A 20,994-nucleotide genomic window follows, 5' to 3' on the forward strand; every position below is an offset into this window, starting at 1 on the left:
AAGTTAACCTTATTTATGGACTTTCATACTTCAAATTTTATCTGTACAGTAAAACATTCAGAGTAATAACAGATCATACAGCATTAAAATAGTTGTTGGGGTTAAAGAATCCTTCCCAATAGGTTGACATGATGGGCAGCAAGGCTAAGCGAATTTGATTTTGAACTTATTCATAAAACTGAGAAGAAGCATGGGAATGCAGATAGCTGAAGTAGAAAACCAGCAGTATTACATATTACTCAGAATATCGAAGAACTACAAATTCAAGTAGAAGTCTTAGAGAGGGAAGTAGTTATTAAAATGGTTGCAGTCCATAGAAGATAGTGTTCCAGCTAGGGGTAAATTTGTTGCAAGAAGGGAAGTATTTAAAGCGTCTAAGGAAAGTACAGAAGGAACTATCGCCGGAGTTGAGGTTGGTTTCAGAACCTGAGCACAAAGGCTTGCCCTTTAATTTGGAGTAGCCACAGCATCATTGAGAATTGATGGAAGAAAAGTTTCTATTTCCATTTCTGTAACAGTAGCAGGGAAATAAGAACATCATGAGTGCTACATAATTCATGCATAGCTCGCCACAAGGGGAACACTGAAGAAATTTGTAAGAGTAAAAACTCAGCGACTGTCATTAACTGCAAAAGATGAAGGAAGATATGTAGAAATGGAGGAAGCAAAGTTACAAAAATGCCACAGAGAGAAAATCATAGTCTGTCTGCATATGGTAATATGAGCGGGGCAGGATTCCTGTGCAGTGAAATTGATAATGGGAGAAAGGAGGAAAGAGAATACTATTAAAAAGTGCCCCAGTCAGAATTGTACTTTCAGCATGTCGAGGAACATGGGCTTTGTCAAGATGGTAGTAGCAACTAGTTGTTACAAGAAGTGGAGGGGTACATCAGCAACGGGGGTAGAATGAAAGGTGAATGCTTTCTTATTAAATGGAACAGCGTCCAAATTAATGGGGCCTACTTTCTGCCTGTCCGCCATGATTGCAGGGATAACTCACCGAGCATTTCCCAGCCACATTTGTACTGGCCAGAAGAGCCCATGGAAGTGCCACCTGCCGCAAACCACCCAGCTTAAATCAAACTCTAGGGCCAGAACTAATGTAATCTGTAAACAAACTTCTGAACCGGCAGGAGGGACCAATCTCCCTGGAAACGTTATTGCAACATGTAAATTCATATTGTGAAAATCAGCACCAGAATGAGACAACACTCACCATTGTCATACCAACCACTGCAACGGCACTTGTTCTGCTGAGCCTGGTGTTCTTCTGGTACACAAAAGACAAAGAACACGACCGGGTTCGGACCCAGCCATAGTTCAGGTTCCACTGCGTTGGATAACCCAAGCATAAAAGCAGCAGAATGCACAGTGATATAGTATGAAGAATAATCGATTTATTTTCGCTTTTAAGTGAGACGTAGAGTGTTGGAAAAAATTGTGCAAGAAGCACAGTAATGAAATTAGTACCATGGTGTCTGAGTCAAGGTGCAGGGCAAGGGGCCCTATGGAAATTTATAAGATTCAGTGAAAGGGTTAAGGTAACTAATTGTTAGAACGATACATAAGTGGCGAAATAAGGCCGGAAATACTTGTCGCCAGTAACTCTGGTTTAATGGGTAGTATAGTTTGGTCAATCCGAGAGACAGAGTCTTGACAAAAAGGTCAATGTAGCGTATTGACCATAATTGGTCAACAAATATGCTAGAGCAGAAGAACAGCCAGCTGCACATGGGTGACGGTGTTATGTATTGAAAAGCAAAACATGGCCAACTTGCTTTGCAAAGCAGAGCCAACTGGGCATAGCATAGCAACAGCCAATGCTGCAACATGCTAGTGGAAAGACGGAAGTTTTTCCATCACTTGCCACCAGATTAGTATTTACAATACATGCCTTAAACACTAAACAAACATAATCTGAAGTGTAGAAGTACTAAGCAGTTCGTATGATACTTGTCCCACTATCACAGGCAACACCACACACCTGTGACACCCACAGTGACATCCTGGAATGCAGCATGGTGTCCACCATTCAAACACAAGACAGGGCAGGCTGCCCTTAGTCACAAGCAAGCTGCCTGCTCACTCTTGACATTGCCTTCTGTGAAGATGTGTCAGAGGTAGACATACAGCAGGTCTCCAACAATAAAGGCCACTCTGCCAAAGCCATCTGCACACAGTTTACCTTGATACAATGCATCCAGCAGATGCTGCAGGCTTATATGCCAGCTACCATGTAGTACAAAGGCAGTCTGTTGTGACCTTACAGCCAAATAACAGTCCTCTCTTCAGAGGCCACATGTGGTCGACCCTGCCCTGGACTTTGGGATGCAGTTTCAGTCTCTATGAACTGTCGTTACATCCAAGAAACAACAGCACAATTCACACTAAGCCATCAGGCCACATCAATTTTTGACTGTCCTGATTCCTTTCTTTCTATGGCCCTCCAATGCCAAGTCTAGCAGGCATTTTCTCTGTGTCAAACTGCACTGTCTGTAGCTGTGTACATGGTGATTGTGAATGTGAGGTTACCCAACAAACACTACCTCGTTTCATATGTCCCCTGACATCATTAGCAAAGTTGTCAGTTCACCGGAATGCCATCTTCCATGAAGAACACAATCATACAGACATCTGGTTACAGATTGTAGGTTCGTATTGTGAATGAAACACAAGATGGGGAAGTAGTAGTTTGTTGCTTTAATTCTGGATATAAGATTAGTTTAGGCCATTTTGCATTCAGTCCTCAATTGGCACATGTAGTCTTACTCATTTTTTTTCAGTTCTTCCTTACTGGCAAGCCAATCACGAATGGCTCTTTCTGTTGGAGGAGGACCAAAATGCCACTCAGCTGCTCTGTTTCCATATTGGTCTGCATATGCTATTATCTTCAATTTATAGCCCACATCATATGAAACCCCTATTTTTTTCATTAATAAACTACTAAAGAAAATTCTCTTCTGTTATCAATAATACAAATCACTTTCAGTTCAAGTTCACTGGCACTGTAGACTGCTGTGATACATCATAGGCTTGACAGTGTTCTAGGTTTGTGATGCCGGGGCAGGAGGGGGACAGTGTTAACAAGCTTGTTAAGCTCTACAGCTCATGTTCATTGCATCGGTGCACTCCTGTTGCCAGTTGAATCGTGTTGCCAGATAGTTATAGGTTTCCCACAGCATTGAATATATGGCCTTCTTTAAGCCTGGCAGGAATTTTAAAGCAAACACTGGACATTTTAAAATTAATTTTGAGTATAAGACACACCTGAATGATGTAAGAATTTTTTTTAAGAAAAAAGTGTGTCATTGTCCATAAAACATTGTATGGTTTTGTTCTGTATAAAATATAAAGTCAAATTGGTGATGTTTCCTTGTGAGTGACACACTTTAGGTCTCAGTGACCTGCCCTTCTTTCCTAACCGTCCTGTATCTGTTACTAACTCTTTCCAGATGAAGGAAATAATAATTCCAAAAGCTAGGGAAGTTCCTTGTACCTTTGAGTGCATGTATTGTCAGTACTAGCTATTTCAACTCCTGAAGGTAAGTGAAGACCAGCCATTTTGTCTGACAAATTTGTTGTTTTGAGCCAATCCAAAATGTGAAAACGAGAGTAAAATATAATTTTCTGAACCTTATGTGTGTTTTTGCATCAAGGTTTATCTGTAGTATCTATTTTCCTGTCTGAAGAGCAAAAATGTAAATAATTTCCCCACATCTATTTTTTGAAAGTTAGAAGTAGAGGTTACAATGATATGAAGAATCTTTGTCTTCACATTACATACCTGATGTACTGATCAGTATGACACTTCCTGTGTGCTGATTTGAACTGCGTAGACCATGTAACAAAATACATTTTGTTTGGCTACAGTGTTAGAGGCCTTTTAAGTTTAAATTCTTCATGTTTGCTGCCAGATATGGAACTAAAAATACTGATTAAGTTGTGATATCCAAAGAAGAATTTAACATCAAGGATTCTTACTACACAGAAGGTAGGTCAGGAAGAATGTTTAAATTTTTTGTTAGGTAACTTTAACCTAAACAATTTAAAAAAGATGTGCTGTAAAGCAAAGAATTTATGGCAGAATTATTTTGTGGATGAAACAATAAAAGTTTCATTTACTGAATAATTTACATAGAAATACATCTGTATATGAAGGCTGGTGCATTGTTACACATTATTATTATTACTAGCTTTCTGTTAAAGATAATGGATAGTAAATTTGAGAGAGAGAGAGAGAGAGAGAGAGAGAGAGAGAGAGAGAGAGAGAGAGAGAGAGAGAGAGAGAGAAAGTTTGCAAAACTGTAAGCAAATCAATTACAATTGGTTCAGTGTAGAGAAAAAGACAAGCAAATATCACAAGACTCCAGAAGAAAGGGAAGAGAACAACTTCGAAAATGTCTAGATTTAAAATAAAGGTAAAGAGGAAAAAGAGTTGTGAAGAGTATGTATAAGTAATGTAAATGCACAACCACTCATGTCACCGGAGTGTAACCATCAGAACCATATTTACGTTCATACTAATCCCCATAAACTTTAGGAAAAGCAGTGAAAAGATTGAAATAACTACATCCAGAGAGCCCAACATGGAAATATGCAGTAACAAACAAATTAATTGTTCCAGTGGAACAACTACCATAATGTTTAAGCACACATTAACAACACAAACTGGATAACAAGGTTTCAGAAAAAAAAGAAGCAAACAGTTTAATTTTTTTACAACAGAGATGACAATCTGTCAAGCACCTGACAGATTATTTAAAGATCAGAAGACAATGATGCACAGAGTTTTGCAAAAAGACACTACATGGTATTTTCAGCTCAGGGAGCTTATAAGCAATTTTAGGCAGATACAGAAATAGGACAAATAAAAAATACTTTCATTTATTACACATTTTGTTTGTTTTGAATACACCTCAATATATGTATGAAGGTATCATGCCAACTCTTATTATCTGGTGAATGCACTGAAAAGAGCATTTTTTTATGAGGTAAGGAGTTACTGGAACATGCAGTCTGTCGATAATTCATGTGTACTACGAACTCATGTATAAAGTGCAAAAACTGTAACTCCTAAACTTCACTCCACATTAAAGAATGAAGTTGATTGACAAACAAGTAAAATGGAAAAAAATGGATTGATGTTGACAGGCAACAAAAATATGCAGAAGTTAATGGTAGCATCACTGACGTAGTGCCACAAATTTATAAGGAAATTTTATATTTAATATTTCACTGCTTCATAGAAAACTCACAATTTGCTGAATTGGGGATATGTGCAAAATGGATTTCTCAAATCTGGAGATCTACAGACTGACTTTGTAGATAGTGTGTCTATGATTAACGAAGACCAAAGTCAAAGTGTTCATTCATAACACGAATAAGTACAGGCTTTGCAGGTTGTGCCTGGATGCTGCAGGAACATTTTATCATGCCATCATCACTAATGAGATCTAACACATGAAACAGTTTCTGTTGCTGTGTTCTCATATAAATAATACCTGATGTAAATAAGAAGATCTCACATCTAAAAACATTTGACAATTCGTTGAGATGGCTGTACTTCTTCTATATTTGAAAAAAAAAAGTACACATTATCCAGTTTGTGTTCAAAAGTATTTAATGTGGAAATGGACTGTTATTCTTTGCTGCGTGACATGGTAAAGTCGGCATGGATACTATTTGTGGGACAATGAGGAGAGGAGTGTGGAACCAGATGAAACACAGAAAATGGTATGCTGGCTGAGCTACAGATTTTTATAAATGGCACAAACTCAGATTCAAGTAAAAACCATATTTTATGGTACTGGAAGATGGTTTCTGGACAACTGAGTGAATGTAACTCACATTCAGGTCAAACGTTTTTGCTCATATTCAAAACTATTATTATTTTTTACCTTAAGCTATCATAATATTGTTGTCACAACAACCCTGAAGCTTGAAAAAACCAAACATCTTTTCGTAACTAAGGATGCAACCCACCAAAGATGTGCTTGGTATTCAGAGGTGGAAAATGATTCTTGCGGGGATCAAATGCTGCAGACGAAGACACAATAGCAACAGATGCTGTCAAGAATACGCATATTGATCTGATAAATCCTGGACTGTTTGTCATTGTAGAAATTTTAAATGAGAGAGGTATAAAACAATTTCTATAGCATCTCTGAAAATGCAGAACCTATGGTAATGTTTTTGAAACCCATTCCAAAGGCTACAATTGTTTCACAAAATACAAAAGTGGCAGCACTTTTTGTTAGAACTGAACAAATTTGAACATTAATAAATTAACCAATGATCATTTAAAATGCATCAGATATTACTTATGTCTTTAGAATTGGGACCTATGACTGTGTTGCAAGATGAATCTTTTTTTTAAGAAAAAAATGTAATATAATGAAAAACCGAAAGAGTCGTGTATTTAAATCATATGATTTATGTATAGTTTTAGTTTTTTTGAGTATCAAAAATTGCATTATGACTAATGCTATTTGTGTGAGCTATGTATAGAATCTATAGTGTCCCAAATGCAATTAGTTTTTGACTTTTATCTTCAAGATTTCAAGTTTTAGATTCAATTATTGCATGCCTAATTTAACATATTCTTTATGTATTTGGATTTTAAAGGAAGGGTGCAATTCAAATAATTTCTGATTTAAACATAATTTTAAGAAATTCCTTCAGAAGCTATGTTTAATTCCACACGGCCAATTGTGTGAACCCATTATCAATCATTTAGAAAAGGAACTGTTACTATAACAATGAGTGAAACTCACTTTTCAAACACGTGATTGCCGAAGAGAAAACTTTCTCTTGGAATCACTCTTTCCTCAGCTGAATTGTACTTTCGATTCAACTAACATTTAATGAGTAACTATACTGTTGTATTCCATTAAGAAATAATTGTATCTCTATCCACTGCAACTACCAGGCCTACTGATCATACAACAAAATCAAATTATTTCCAACACCAATTGGTGGATATTTAGTAGTTCAGTCATTTCTACAATGAAGTAAACAAATTTAGTTGATAACCTGCAAAATATTTCAATGTACCCTATGGGTTGTTCATTAAAATTACTTTAACCGATACTTCACAACAAGAGTAATTAGCTTTTATGTTGGTTAACTGTCACAACACAGCTGACCCAAACACTACTCCCCAAATATTATGAGAATCAATAGTGGACAGATTACATTAACCTCTCAACAGAGCCACATCATTTTACGACAAGAAATTAAGAATGTTCTGACATTTACTCAGCCATAACCTTACTTGCAGATCAGAATTGTTTTGAGAAAATATTAAATTCTTTATAAACTTGACAACTAAAGACAATATGATTAATCATTGAAGACTTAGCACACATCCATTGAGTTAACTGTGTTGCAAAAGATATGTATAATACAAATCTGTGTTTGCAACATCTGTATTCAGACACTGGGCTTAACAGACCATGTTTTGTTTTGAACATTATACATACTGGTTAGACAGTGATGAAAGGAAACACAGTTTACCAATAAAATGAAAAAAAGGTAAGGCATATGTACCCATTTCCAGCAATTATTTGGTTGGTATATGGTTTACGGCATATTTACCTAATTGTAATATATAACAGATACAAATAAGAGTCTTAAATAATCAACAAAATGTACTCCTTCATTATTTACAGCAGTCCCCCAATGCTGGGATGACTTTTTCATTCTGTAACTGTACAAGTCACATAGAAGTGGAGAAAACTTATTGGCATCACATTAAAACCTTAATCTTCCTTTACTCGGGGAAACTACAAGTGTTGTCATGTTAAATGAATTACACTTACAAGAACTGAATCTTAGCTTAGCACAATAAACTGGGTCATAGTGATAAATGATACCTTGGGAGGAAAATTGAATACAGAATGGGGAAACAATACATATGATGTCCCACAGGACTGACCTACATAAATGTTGTGCTAAAGCCATTGGAGATGCCTTCAAAATCTGCAATGCTTGCCGATAATTAGTACACTGATAATGGCCAAACACATTCATACTAGAAACAGCCAGGAGAATAATGGAACATGCTTGCAACTGGTTTACAGGCAACAGCACAAAAATTCAACCTTTATACTTACAAGAACATACATCATGCAATTCCAAACAAATTCAAATGACTTACTGATACAAGTAGATATCAATGACAGACACTGGATGAGGTTCCAAGAGTTAAGTTCTTAGGCATTCAGATCAATAATAAATTAAGGAGGCACCAGCATGAGAATGAGATAACCAAAAAACTCATCTCTCTCTGCCCTGCAATTAATAAATGTTCATCCAGAGTGTCTACATGCAGAAATGCTTCCCAGCACGCTTTCTCTCAGTCCTAGCCTATAGGATAATCTTATAGGACATGGCAGCAATGAACAAATTAGTATTTATCCTATACAAGCTTGTAGTAGGAATGTGATGTGAACACTTTGCATCTACATGTCACTATGGAACTCCCTATTGCCTTTCACAAATAACATTAATATTTTATTTATTTCTATTTGGCTTTCCCAGAAGATAATTCCAAAAACAAGTGAAAACTCCAAAAGATGCCTTTGAAATTGCCTTTAGGTGAGTAATGCTGAGGGGATCAACTTGACAATTTTACCAATTTGTGGACCCCATTTCAATTGAAACCCAAGCAGACACCAAGGAATTGGATGTAGTAAGTTTCATTTAGTGTGTGACCAGTAGTGTCTACTTCTTCTAGTAGCAGGCCATTTCTAATTGCTTTTCCATCTTATAAAATGAGTCTTCAAGGGATGACTTGAACTGGTAGCTGCAACATTAATAAGGGTAAAGTGCTGTGCAATATGGGGCAGGAAGTTTGTTGGTAGTGATCAGGAGTTATTACTAAACGTAAGTAATGTGATGAACAGTTTGATGAGATTAGCACTGAACTGAATCTGAAGAGGAGCAAATTCTTTTAACAAATTGAAGAAAGTTGACAATATTAGAAAACACATAGATGGTCAAAAAACCGAAGAGATGGGAAATTACCAGAAATACAATTGTTCATACGGATGGTATACCACTGCATTGGAACCAGCATTGATCAGCTAAAGGGTCTGCAGACCTGACCGTGAAATTTGCTTCATCTCACAGTATGGTATCTTTTTTATTGGCGGGTGTTTGTGAGAGGCTCCACCAATGTGTACCAATAACACTGGATGAACTACACTCCTGGAAATGGAAAAAAGAACACATTGACACCGGTGTATCAGACCCACCATACTTGCTCCGGACACTGCGAGAGGGCTGTACAAGCAATTATCACACGCACGGCACAGCGGACCCACCAGGAACCGCGGTGTTGGCCGTCGAATGGCGCTAGCTGCGCAGCATTTGTGCACCGCTGCCGTCAGTGTCAGCCAGTTTGCCGTGGCATAGGAGCTCCATCACAGTCTTTAACACTGGTAGCATGCCGCAACAGCGTGGACGTGAACCGTATGTGCAGTTGACGGACTTTGAGTGAGGGCGTATAGTGGGCATGCGGGAGGCCGAGTGGACGTACCGCCGAATTGCTCAACACGTGGGGCGTAAGGTCTCCACAGTACATCGATGTTGTCGCCAGTGGTCGGTGGAAGGTGCACGTGCCCGTCGACCTGGGACCGGACCGCAGCGACGCACGGATGCACGCCAAGACCGTAGGATCCTACGCAGTGCCGTAGGCGACCGCACCGCCACTTCCCAGCAAATTAGGGACACTGTTGCTCCTGCGGTATCGGCGAGGACCGTTCGCAACCGTCTCCATGAAGCTGGGCTACGGTCCCGCACACCGTTAGCCCGTCTTCCGCTCACGCCCCAACATCGTGCAGCCCGCCTCCAGTGGTGTCGCGACAGCATGAATGGAGGGACGAATGGAGACGTGTCGTCTTCAGCGATGAGAGTCGCTTCTGCCTTGGTGCCAATGATGGTCGTATGCGTGTTTGGCGCCGTGCAGGTGAGCGCCACAATCAGGACTGCATACGACCGAGGCACACAGGGCCAACACCCGGCATCATGGTGTGGGGAGCGATCTCCTACACTGGCCGTACACCACTGGTGATCGTCGAGGGGACACTGAATAGTGCACGGTACATCCAAACCGTCATCGAACCCATCGTTCTACCATTCCTAGACCGGCAAGGGAACTTGCTGTTCCAACAGGACAATGCACGTCCGCATGTATCCCGTGCCACCCAACGTGCTCTAGAAGGTGTAAGTCAACTACCCTGGCCAGCAAGATCTCCGGAGCTGTCCCCCATTGAGCATGTTTGGGACTGGATGAAGCGTCGTCTCACGCGGTCTGCACATCCAGCACGAACGCTGGTCCAACTGAGGCGCCAGGTGGAAATGGCATGGCAAGCCGTTCCACAGGACTACATCCAGCATCTCTACGATCGTCTCCATGGGAGAATAGCAGCCTGCATTGCTGCGAAAGGTGGATATACACTGTACTAGTGCCGACATTGTGCATGCTCTGTTGCCTGTGTCTATGTGCCTGTGGTTCTGTCAGTGTGATCATGTGATGTATCTGACCCCAGGAATGTGTCAATAAAGTTTCCCCTTCCTGGGACAATGAATTCACAGTGTTCTTATTTCAATTTCCAGGAGTGTATGATGCTACGTGGGAACAGCATTGAGTTTCCTAAACTGACATGCTTGAAAATGCATGGATCAAGTCTATTGTCTGGATGCTTAAATGTGTAGAAAAGGATTTTGATATTTGTGATCAGTAAATGACGAATTTGGTCCTAAACATAGCTGTGAAAAGTACCTTAATGTTTTATGTGCACACACACACACAAAATGTGAGCAACATGAAAATCATATGGTTCCTTTGGAAATAAAGGCTTTGCAGGCACATATAGAAATAAAAATCTGACCCCAATTCTGTACCTTTGTAATAAATAAAGTTATAGTCTTGTGAAATCTGATGATTTTAAACATCCTTGAGGAATTGCTTATACAGGTATAACTTCTTTCAGTGAAATATGATGGTCTTAATTTGTCTTGATGGGTTGCACCTATTATTGAATGTTTCACAATGTTTTTCAGAAAATTAAATTTGCTTTCAACACTGTAATCTCTGCCCTGGCTAGAGATATGGTGTGAATGTTATTCATTTATTCATTCTTTAATTTACACATTGCATTCCATAAATGAAGACGTGGATGCATGTGGGGTGAGCCACACTGCATATCTTAAGGCAGAAGCTCCCACAGGGATTTATCTCTGTGAAGTGTAGTGACAACCAGCTGTTTGTGACTAGTGCTAATCTACTCGCACGGCTAATTAAGGGAACCAGTAATAGATTATTTTGTATGTATGTATATGTAAATTTACTACTATGAAAAATATCATTGTTGCTCCTACTACATTGGTCAGCTACTTATTTTACCTAGAATTTCCACATACATCTATACTCCGCTATCCACTCAATGGCACATCGCAAAGGGTACCCCATAACCCTGCTGGTGATTTCCGTTCTCATTACACTCACAAATATGAGTGAAAATGACTGTATATGTGTCTCTCAATCAGCCCTGACTTCTCAAATTTCACCTTCATAGTCCTTATGTGCTGTGTATGTTGGAAACAACAAAATCGTTCACCAGTCAGCTTCAAATGGCAGTTCTCTAAATTTTCTCAATAGTGTTTCTAGAAAGAACATCACCTTCCCTCTGGGAATTCTCATTTGAGTTTCTGAAGGATCTCCGTTACACTTGTGTGTTGTTTGAACCTACCAGTAACAGATGTACCAGCCTGGCACTGAACTGCTTCTCCAACAAAGTATTAATTTGCTATCTTGCTAACTTGCTCTAGCTTCTCATGCAATTACCTAATAAAATTCCCAATTCCACAATTACTACAGAATCTTGCTGGCCATGTGCCAGTATCAAAATGGTCAGCCCTATTTTTCTGCATCATTATTAAGCTCTAGCATTTTATGCTCCTAAGACCACAAAGGTTGCATGTCCACTCTAGCTGACAGAGCTAAGATATTTACTGTACAGCTGCATGTACTACTCAGCATCACTGTTATGGTCACACATCATATTCGTAGAACTCTCAGGTGTCTACCACTGTTTAAGTTACATATTTTCAAAGTAACAAGTGGGGTACAACATCAGTGATTTCAGTGCCAACCACATGACATGGTATTCCAGACCACACAATCAGCAACACACTGTTCTCCACACTTGCTATGGGAGCAGCACTCCATGCAGTGGACACTATCCCTGAACCTCTGGCCCTGGTGCCATGGAGACATCTTGTTTGACCTGTGATCTCTTGGGTTGCATATGAAGGGCAGTATGGCCTTTTCTATTTTCATGGTAAGTGGTCACCAACTACAATCCAGCCACTTTGACAACTACAGCTATGCCCTAGGACACCCTACAGATCACTGTTTTAGCCAAACTCCTCATATGCACATCCCTGACTACTATGTGCAGCATTCTCATTTCTGTAAAACCCTTCTTGTGGAACAACACTACTACTGTTTCACTTACTGTCCTGTCTACTTGTGATGCCAATGCATCCCTTTCATTTGTTTAAAATGGCATAACATGAGTCCCTGTGACATTTAAGTCTTGGCCTGTTAGCTGTGAATCAGCTACACTCCTTTATATACTCTCTGAGCTGTTCCTAGCATGATAGTTTGGATCCTATACCTGTATGCTTGTATAATCACCACACATTCCAGTGTCTGAAGAAGCTAACATTTCAGTGCCTGAAAAATCCTTTTAAACTTCAGGAAGTTTGTTTATGAACAATCAGATCAAGAGTGAGCCAGTACCTAACCTTCGCAAATGTGTGTTGAATGTTCCCCAATATTTGTCTAATTTCATTCTTGTGATGTGTTTATCAATGTGAGCTTCTCCTTCCCTTAGCAAGGTCATAAAGCATATTTAAAAAACAATCTTTCTTCTTCAGATCTGCCAGGACTCGAATGGTGAGGCCATACATGGCTTCAGCTATGCACAATCATTCACTAAAAGCTATAAGAGTTTTTCTATTAATGAAAATTTTATAAGTAATACAACAGGTACCACAGAAGCTGCCACAATATGTACAGGTTGTGGCCAACATATCGGGGCTGATCTAGAACCCACAAATTTCATCTCTGTTTTTCAAATCCCAAAAAAATTTTAGGGCATACTCAAGAATAACTATGATTCACACAAAAGATAAGAACAGCCAGTGTTCTTTTTAATTCTATTTATCAGAAGTTGTTGAAAGTAGGAATATTTCTCAAATCACCTACACTATTAGAACTTACACTTCATCTAAATGTGAATTTCGCGATCATCACAGACAACCATTATACAATGTAGTTGATAACAACAAGGGCTACTGAGAACAGGATTATACCAGCCACTAATCCCCTTCCACTTCTATTTAAAACAGTCAGAATGTAAGAGGTGATATGAAAGTCAAGTGCAGGAGTACAAGAATACTCTAAAATTACGAACAACAACAAATTCCAGAGAACTGACAATCTGTGACAATTCCACCGCAATGCATCTTTTACTCTACACACTTAACAAAAGACTTACTACTTCAATACATGCAATACATCAGAGATGTAAATACTTACAGTATTCTCAGTTATATTTAATTCAGGATCCTCCTTGATAAAATCAGTGGACAAAGATATTCCCAATGGATCTTCAACCGACTGAAAGAAGAACACAATCTGTGAATTATAACTGCTTGCAATCTTCTGTGTGTATATGACAGCTCTCAATATTCTTTTCTCATTAGTATCATCCAACTTTGCAGAGATTATCAATTGGGAAGAGAATGTATCAGAATGCATCCAAATCAGTTCTATTGCCCCTGATTTTGCTATCAGCCATTGTGTAGTACTTATTTGGCATACTTTCACTTTCTATTCCTGTCACATAATCCACTCTGATTTCAGAGGCACTATGGCCTACTCTATTGGATGGTTGTACTCCCATATACAAATCTGATATACATGTGTGGCAACATTTCAAAATTAAACTCAGATAATATAAAGATGCAAATAATCTTCCAACAGTAAACCCATAAACAAGAGGAATTTTTGGTCATTAATCAAATGAATGTGGCATTCCACACATTATCATCAAAATTACCCAAATTTAATGTTATTTACACAGCTTCTTGCCATATCACCATGTAATTTCAGTGCCTGCTCTTTAGGGAACAATGCAAATTTATGTCATGTGTACTGGAGGAAAATCATAAGGAATTCCACAGCAGGATTTCAGTAATGATGTAAATACTACAGTGAATAGTGACTGGGAACTCTAGAATATACACCCATCACATGTCATAGTTCCACATATGTTACAGCACTGTGACACAGAGATGTAACAAGATTAACAATTACTTCCAAGAGGAAGTCTTCCTTGCTCCGTTTACACCAAATATGTACTTAAGGCATTCATTACATAGAATCACAATAAAAAATTAATGCAACAGTAATGGTTCATAAAGATATGCTTATTACAAGTGCTGTTAAAGTACTATTGGTAATACCCTACAAATAACACATATAACTAGAGTTTCTTACTACACTTCCTGCACAATACAGTGCTTGTGTGAAAACTTACATTACGCTCAGATACAGCAGCATGGTGTTTCAGTTCGGGGTCTTGCTTTACGCAAACACTAGGGTCGCCAGCCTTTAATGGGTCTTCAAGAAACTGAAAAACCAAGAAAGTGACGTATCAGGGCATCTGTCTCTTGTTCCTACATGGCACTGTCATACAGGGGGAGAGAGGGGGGCGAGACAGGGTGGTGGGGGCGGGGGCGGGGCCGGGGAGACGGGGCATGGGGGCGGGGCAGGGAGACGGGGCATGGTGGCGGGGGCGGGGCAGGGAGTTGGGGCGCGGGGGCGGGGCAGGTAGACGGGGCAGGGCAGGGAGACAGGGCGCGGGGGCAGGGGCAGGGAGACAGGGCGCGGGGGCAGGGGCAGGGAGAGAGGGTGGGGGGGAGAGAGGGTGGGGGGGGAGAGAGGGTGGGGGGGAGAGAGGGTGGGGGGGAGAGAGGGTGGGGGGGAGAGAGGGTGGGGGGGAGAGAGGGTGGGGGGGAGAGAGGGTGGGCGGGAGAGAGGGTGGGCGGGAGAGAGGGTGGGGGGGAGAGAGGGTGGGGGGGAGAGAGGGTGGGGGGGAGAGAGGGTGGGGGGGAGAGAGGGTGGGGGGGAGAGACAGTGGGGGGGAGAGACGGTGGGGGGGAGAGACGGTGGGGGGGAGAGACGGTGGGGGGGGAGAGAGGGTGGGGGGGAGAGAAGGGGGAGAAAAGGGGAGTACCTTATCAATCTATTTACACTAAGTGACATGCGCATAACATATCCAGTCAGCAAAATCTTACAAGACCGTATCTTGGGCATTGGGCAATGGCAAAAGCAAAATTAGATTCGACGTTCATCATAATGGGATCATAATAATGATGCTATGACATATTAGAAAGTAACTTTTTATTCCAACACTGGACCATGTTACGACTGGCATGAGAGAGCGTTTTGCTGAAGGAAAATATTTATCATTTTAAATTCAACATCCTTTTCCCATCACAATTACTGGAACATGATGCTAATGATCTTGCACACAAACTAAATCAGTGCTTAACCGAACTACTGTATTTTGAAGACGACTCACACTTTGTGATTAAAAAGAGACTAATGGGACAGTCTCTTCAATACAAGCAATGATCATAAATGCCCTTAATGATTGTGTTTTTGTTATGCAAGCATTGTCTCTCTATCCTATATCTGACCATCCTACTTTGCACACGCTGTACAAAATATTTGTCTACCTGAATCTATTGCTGCAGTAGAAAGAAGTTTCTCAACACTGCAGTGTACAAAGACATGGCTGAGGTCAACAGTGAAGGAGGATCGACTTAATGGCTTAGCTCTGTTGGACACTCACCCTGACATTGCTTGTCGTGCTGACAATGTAATTAACCAATTTGTCAGGAAGAGTAGGTGCATAGAATTCATCATTTAAAGTACAGAACCACAACTCTAACTTTTTTATATCATGTATATGTGTATAATCAGTTTAAATAAAACTTTCTTACACTTTCCATATGACTTGATTAGCTTTTATTACAGTAAAAGTAAAGGTAGCTCAAGATATTTTTAGTGAGCCCTCCTTGAGGTTTTTCTGCATCTGCCACTGTCTCATATGAGATATGGTGTAAGTTCTATTGGCCAGCTGTGAACTGAGGCTCGCGTGCAACAACAAAATCTGTTGGTTGGGCTCAGAGGGCATCCTAGGCTCACTTTTTGGCTGTTGGCTGAAGAGGCAATGAACATTTGTAAGTGAGGCAAGAGAACATCTTTTAATTTATAGAGTCAAGCTGCGGATGAACTACTATCACCTAATTTTGAGCAGAGTTTAAGACTCATATCAGACCTTTCATTAGTTTCGTGACCTCCACTACATTTTCTCTGGAAAATGGTAGGGTCCCTATGTATCAACAATGAGTAAGTTTCAGAGATGTAATCTCACATTTACAAAACTGTAATGCATGGATTCGTGCAGTCTATTACAGAGTTGTCTTTTGTTTGTTTTGAATGGCCAGCAACTGCTTGTCTCAGAGGCTCAAACTGCAGTATGTGACACCAGCAGAGCACAGTAGGGGATGCATAATTACCTACTGAAAGGTAAGCATATTTCATTCAAACCAGTAGGAAATACAAGGTATCGGTAGTCAATCACTTAATGCTCCCAGTATGCACTGTTGCCCCTTTCAGATGCATTGATGAAGCTGCACAATGAGTGAGTGTTGACCATAATGGCACAGTGAGAGGAGGAATATCACACTGGCTGAATGTTTGTCCCCATTGTTGTGGGTTGATCCCAGCAAGCAAAATTATACCATATTGTGACAATTGTTTTTACCAAGAAATGATCACAAAGATGGAATGCTGATATCACACATACATGTCCACAACGCTGGACAAATGATTGCAGTAAGGAAAACATGTTCAGATTGTTCGAACAGGATGTGACGATACATCGACATATCCGAAAGAATGGACACCACATATATAATTAAGGTGATGTCAGCCAATGATCCTTTCAGTGTAGATGCACAACACACTACCTCTTACAGGAACCAGTGAGACACCATGTGTAACGAGGATCATGAGCATCGGCACTGCATCAGTGGTGAGTAAGTTCAGAATTTGGGTCTGACAGGAAGCATGCTAGAGTAGACCATGCAGATGTGATGACCACTGTGTCCAGATGGCATAGTCGTCACTGCAACTGCCCAGTCCACATGAGACTTGGGTTCAATTCCTGGTCCAGCACAAATTTTCAACCAACCTCATTGATGTAAATTAATGCCCACAGACAACTAATGTCTCTACTTCCTTTGTCCCTGAGTCATTGTGGCTGCAGGATCAAAATGCTGTCTGTCCCCTTGGACATGTCCAAAAGAACAGACAACACAAGCATATTTGACATGTTGAGATTAGATATGAATAAAAATTTATTTTGCAGTGATAGTGATTCCTTCCATTTATGTTTAACCAAAAATATGTAACTTTACCTCGGGCTAACCTACATGACCTTCTTTAGTCAACAATCCCTGCTCCTTGAATGTAGCTTTATTGAGCAGCCAAATTCTGCCTGAAATAACACCCATAGCACTCAAAATCAATTAGCATGTATGCATTAGGTTACCGTTACTTGAAACAAAGGTGAAGCCCGTACATTATTTGACTGCTAACAATACCCTGATTTAATCAGGGTTGTTTCAGAATCAAGTTACACATGAAGGGCTTATTTCAATAGTGGTACAAGTCCATTTTTGTTCATCTTGAGATACAGAGTCCTAAAGTTAAATGAGTGCTGAAAAATCTGCAGTTGAGATACCACAAATATATTCAAGCATATGACTTCTTGCTAGACACGAACCTTTCTTTCTCTTAGTTTGGATCGTTAATTTCAGAAGCATTATAGGTAGAAAAGTGGAGGTAATGGACTTGTACCACTATTGAAATAAGCCCTTCATATGTATCTCGCTCTCGCTCTCGCTCTCTCGCTCTCTCTCTCGCTCTCTCGCTCTCTCTCTCTCTCTCTCTCTCTCGTTTTATGATTACATTCCTTCCATGCTTTTGTAGTAAAGAGGTGCAATCCTATATTTTAGTAACTTTAAAGTGTATTCATGGTCTGTTGCACAGATCTTAATTCTTTTGAATGAAAAGCTACACAGTTCAATAATGCATTAGCCTCCACTGGTGAAACATCAGAACAATAGCAAGCTACATATATGGCTTTCTCTGCGTGTTTTACTGTTAATTCTTGAATAGTAGTACTGGAATGGATATAATGTGTGCACACTGTGTGCAGATGGAGGAGCTGGTCTCAGTTCACCAACAGCTGAAGATGCGTTTTGCCATATTCAGCAGCATTCAGGCTGCTGCCTATTGTAGTAGTGGGGGCCGAGAATCTGGCTCATCACATAGGATGCCTAAGGTGCCACCTATTTTGCCCACTGGCTCTGTTGTCAAGACACCTTGTGGTGTACCCAATGTGGCTGAGTTGCGCTCACCAAATGGTGAGGGATGGGTCGTAACAATTAGCACTGTTTGAGGCAGAGAGTGATGTGGAGGCTGCCTCACCCATTGACCCTGTGAGTGGACTGGCAGGTGTTCATTCAACAGGGTCCAGACAGGCCCAAGTGGAGAGAAGTTTTCTAGTTAACCAGGACTTCCAACGTCAAACGCATTATGGAGCTCCTTAGGGAAATGGCATCCAGGACTGGAAATGAATCCTATGTGTACTGAATATGTCTGCCATGGAGCCTCATCTGAGATGTGGAAAATATCCTGCCTGTGGCTAAGAAACACACAGGGTGTGGCTGTCTACAAGTTGTGGCTGATGTTGGTGCCAATGATGATCGTTTGGGTTCTGAGGCCACCTTCAGTTTATATTCAGAGGTAGTACAAATGGCGAAGAGCCCCTGTGTCACACATGAGTGCATGCAGCACACACAGTTTGTATCAGCATTCCCAGAATTGATTCAAGTCCTTTGGTTTGGCATGAGTGGCGGGTCTCAACCAAAGGCTTCATTGATTCTCTGACTGCCCAAACTGCAGACTGCCGGAAATGCATTATGAGGTGGAGAATTGTAGAAATACTTGATGGGTCAGTGGTGCACTAAACAAAGCAAGCGTTTTTTAGGCTAGGCAGTTGTTTGAGGTCCTCTGATGAATGCACGCTAGTCAGACTGCATACAAAGTAAAGACCATACTACCATCAACATGTTAACAGTAAATTCTTGATGTATTTGTAGTTCCTGAATGTAATGCCCTCCAAGAAAGTTGTCATGTTCAAAATACGCTTGGACCAAAGCTGGCTGAAACATTGAGCAGAAACCCTTGAAATATTTAGCAAGCCATGGAATGTACACTGAAGAGACAGATGACACACCTGTGGGATGGTAGCATCAGAAGAGTGGAGGGGAGACAAAGGGCAAGAATGAATATGGGTGAAACTTCTGCAATAAATGAAAGCGCATGCTATTGGTGGTAACCCCCAAACAGTAGTGAAAGTAGGATTCTCAGACTCAATAATATTCTTATATTGCCAACATGTATAACTATACTTAAAATACTTTTTGTCACAAATAAGTAGGCAGTTATGCAAACATTCATTTTCATTCCATATGTTTTGTGGAGTAGCTATGACTGTTGGACACCATCACAAGAGAAGGTACTTGTATAGTTTACAATGTGGTAATGACAGGTACATCACACCTATCCATTTGTACCATTCAGTTCTAATGTATCTTACTGTTTTCACATAATTTAAGGCATAAAGTAATGACTAACTGCATAGCAGAAGTACTAAGTCATTGAAAGGCACATCAACTTTGCTAGCTTTCCCACAGATACTGCTTCAGAACTATGGTCTCATTTTACAGGCTGACTACATTGTGGCAGCACTGTGGAGAAGCAGACTAAACAGTTTCACATGATCAGTAATTATGGGATCCATTTCCATTTTTGCAGATGAATTGATTTTTTTTTTCAAGAGCCGTCGTACAGGATCACAAAATCATTCAAGAAGAATTTTGCACCAACTAGGTATGTCTGTAGTTTTGCATGTATTTCCTGTGACTTTTCTTACAAACTGGAATGACCTTTGTCTGTTTCTATACATGTGCAAACCACTGTTCCATAAATGAACAATTCAGATGGCAGAAAGGTGTCAGTTCAGCACCGTTTTTTTGTGTAACTGAATCTGCTAACTACACTTTATGGTCATGTGACCACTGGTGCGTTCATCATCTACTTTTGGAGTGCATTCCATATGGAATTATAAGGATTATAGCTCTGGAATTTACTGCTAAATGCTTCTGCCTTTTTCTAGTACTTGGTGGCTCAATGGGTAATTGTGACACTACAAATCCAAAGGTCCTTGATCATTGAACAGCAGGTACTTTGTGTTATATCCTAGCCAGTAATGCCACCCGAGCCCACTGCCAAAAGGTTGGCAGCATCAAAGTCCGGACGCCGTCCGCATAAGCAGCGCCAGCGAGACAGGAAATCGCCGCAAGTCTGCGCGCGCCACCGCTGGCTTCTGGCTTCTTAAGCGCTGGAGTCGCGAGCGCTAGGAGTTCTGTATTCGCCACTCAGTTGTATACTCGCCACCGAATTGTGTACTTGCTAGTCAGTTGTGTGTTCATTGCAGCAGAGTTGTTGTTTGTCGTCAGCCGACGCTGACCTAGCCGCTCCGACTCGAACTAGACAGATCTCTGTAGACACGGAGTTCACTATTGTGTTTCTGTATCTTCATCAATAAAGATAAGTACCGACTTTTATTTAATCAGAGTGTTTGGGTTTTCATCTTTCTGTTCACTGTTCCAGCGGACCGGTCGGCCCGCTATTAAAAGTGTGGCGGTGACTTCGTAAGCCGTTTCTACAGCGAATTGTTTGTCGCTACGAACACCGCCACAAAACTTTGTAAC

General features: G+C 40.5%; 1 protein-coding gene across 1 annotated transcript in view; it reads right to left on the reverse strand.

Moving 5' to 3' along the window:
• Positions 1-20,994, reverse strand: part of LOC126426433 (putative zinc finger protein 66) — a 95,087-nt gene that overhangs the window by 54,179 nt on the left and 19,914 nt on the right. The window contains exons 4-5 of the mRNA XM_050088350.1: positions 14,616-14,708; positions 13,613-13,693 (exon numbers count right to left, since the gene is read on the reverse strand). Coding sequence (XP_049944307.1) covers positions 13,613-13,693; positions 14,616-14,708 — 174 coding nt within the window. The remainder of the gene's footprint in view (positions 1-13,612; positions 13,694-14,615; positions 14,709-20,994) is intronic.

The sequence above is a fragment of the Schistocerca serialis genome, chromosome 11, assembly GCF_023864345.2.
Source record: "Schistocerca serialis cubense isolate TAMUIC-IGC-003099 chromosome 11, iqSchSeri2.2, whole genome shotgun sequence".
In the NCBI taxonomy this organism is placed as follows: domain Eukaryota; kingdom Metazoa; phylum Arthropoda; class Insecta; order Orthoptera; family Acrididae; genus Schistocerca; species Schistocerca serialis.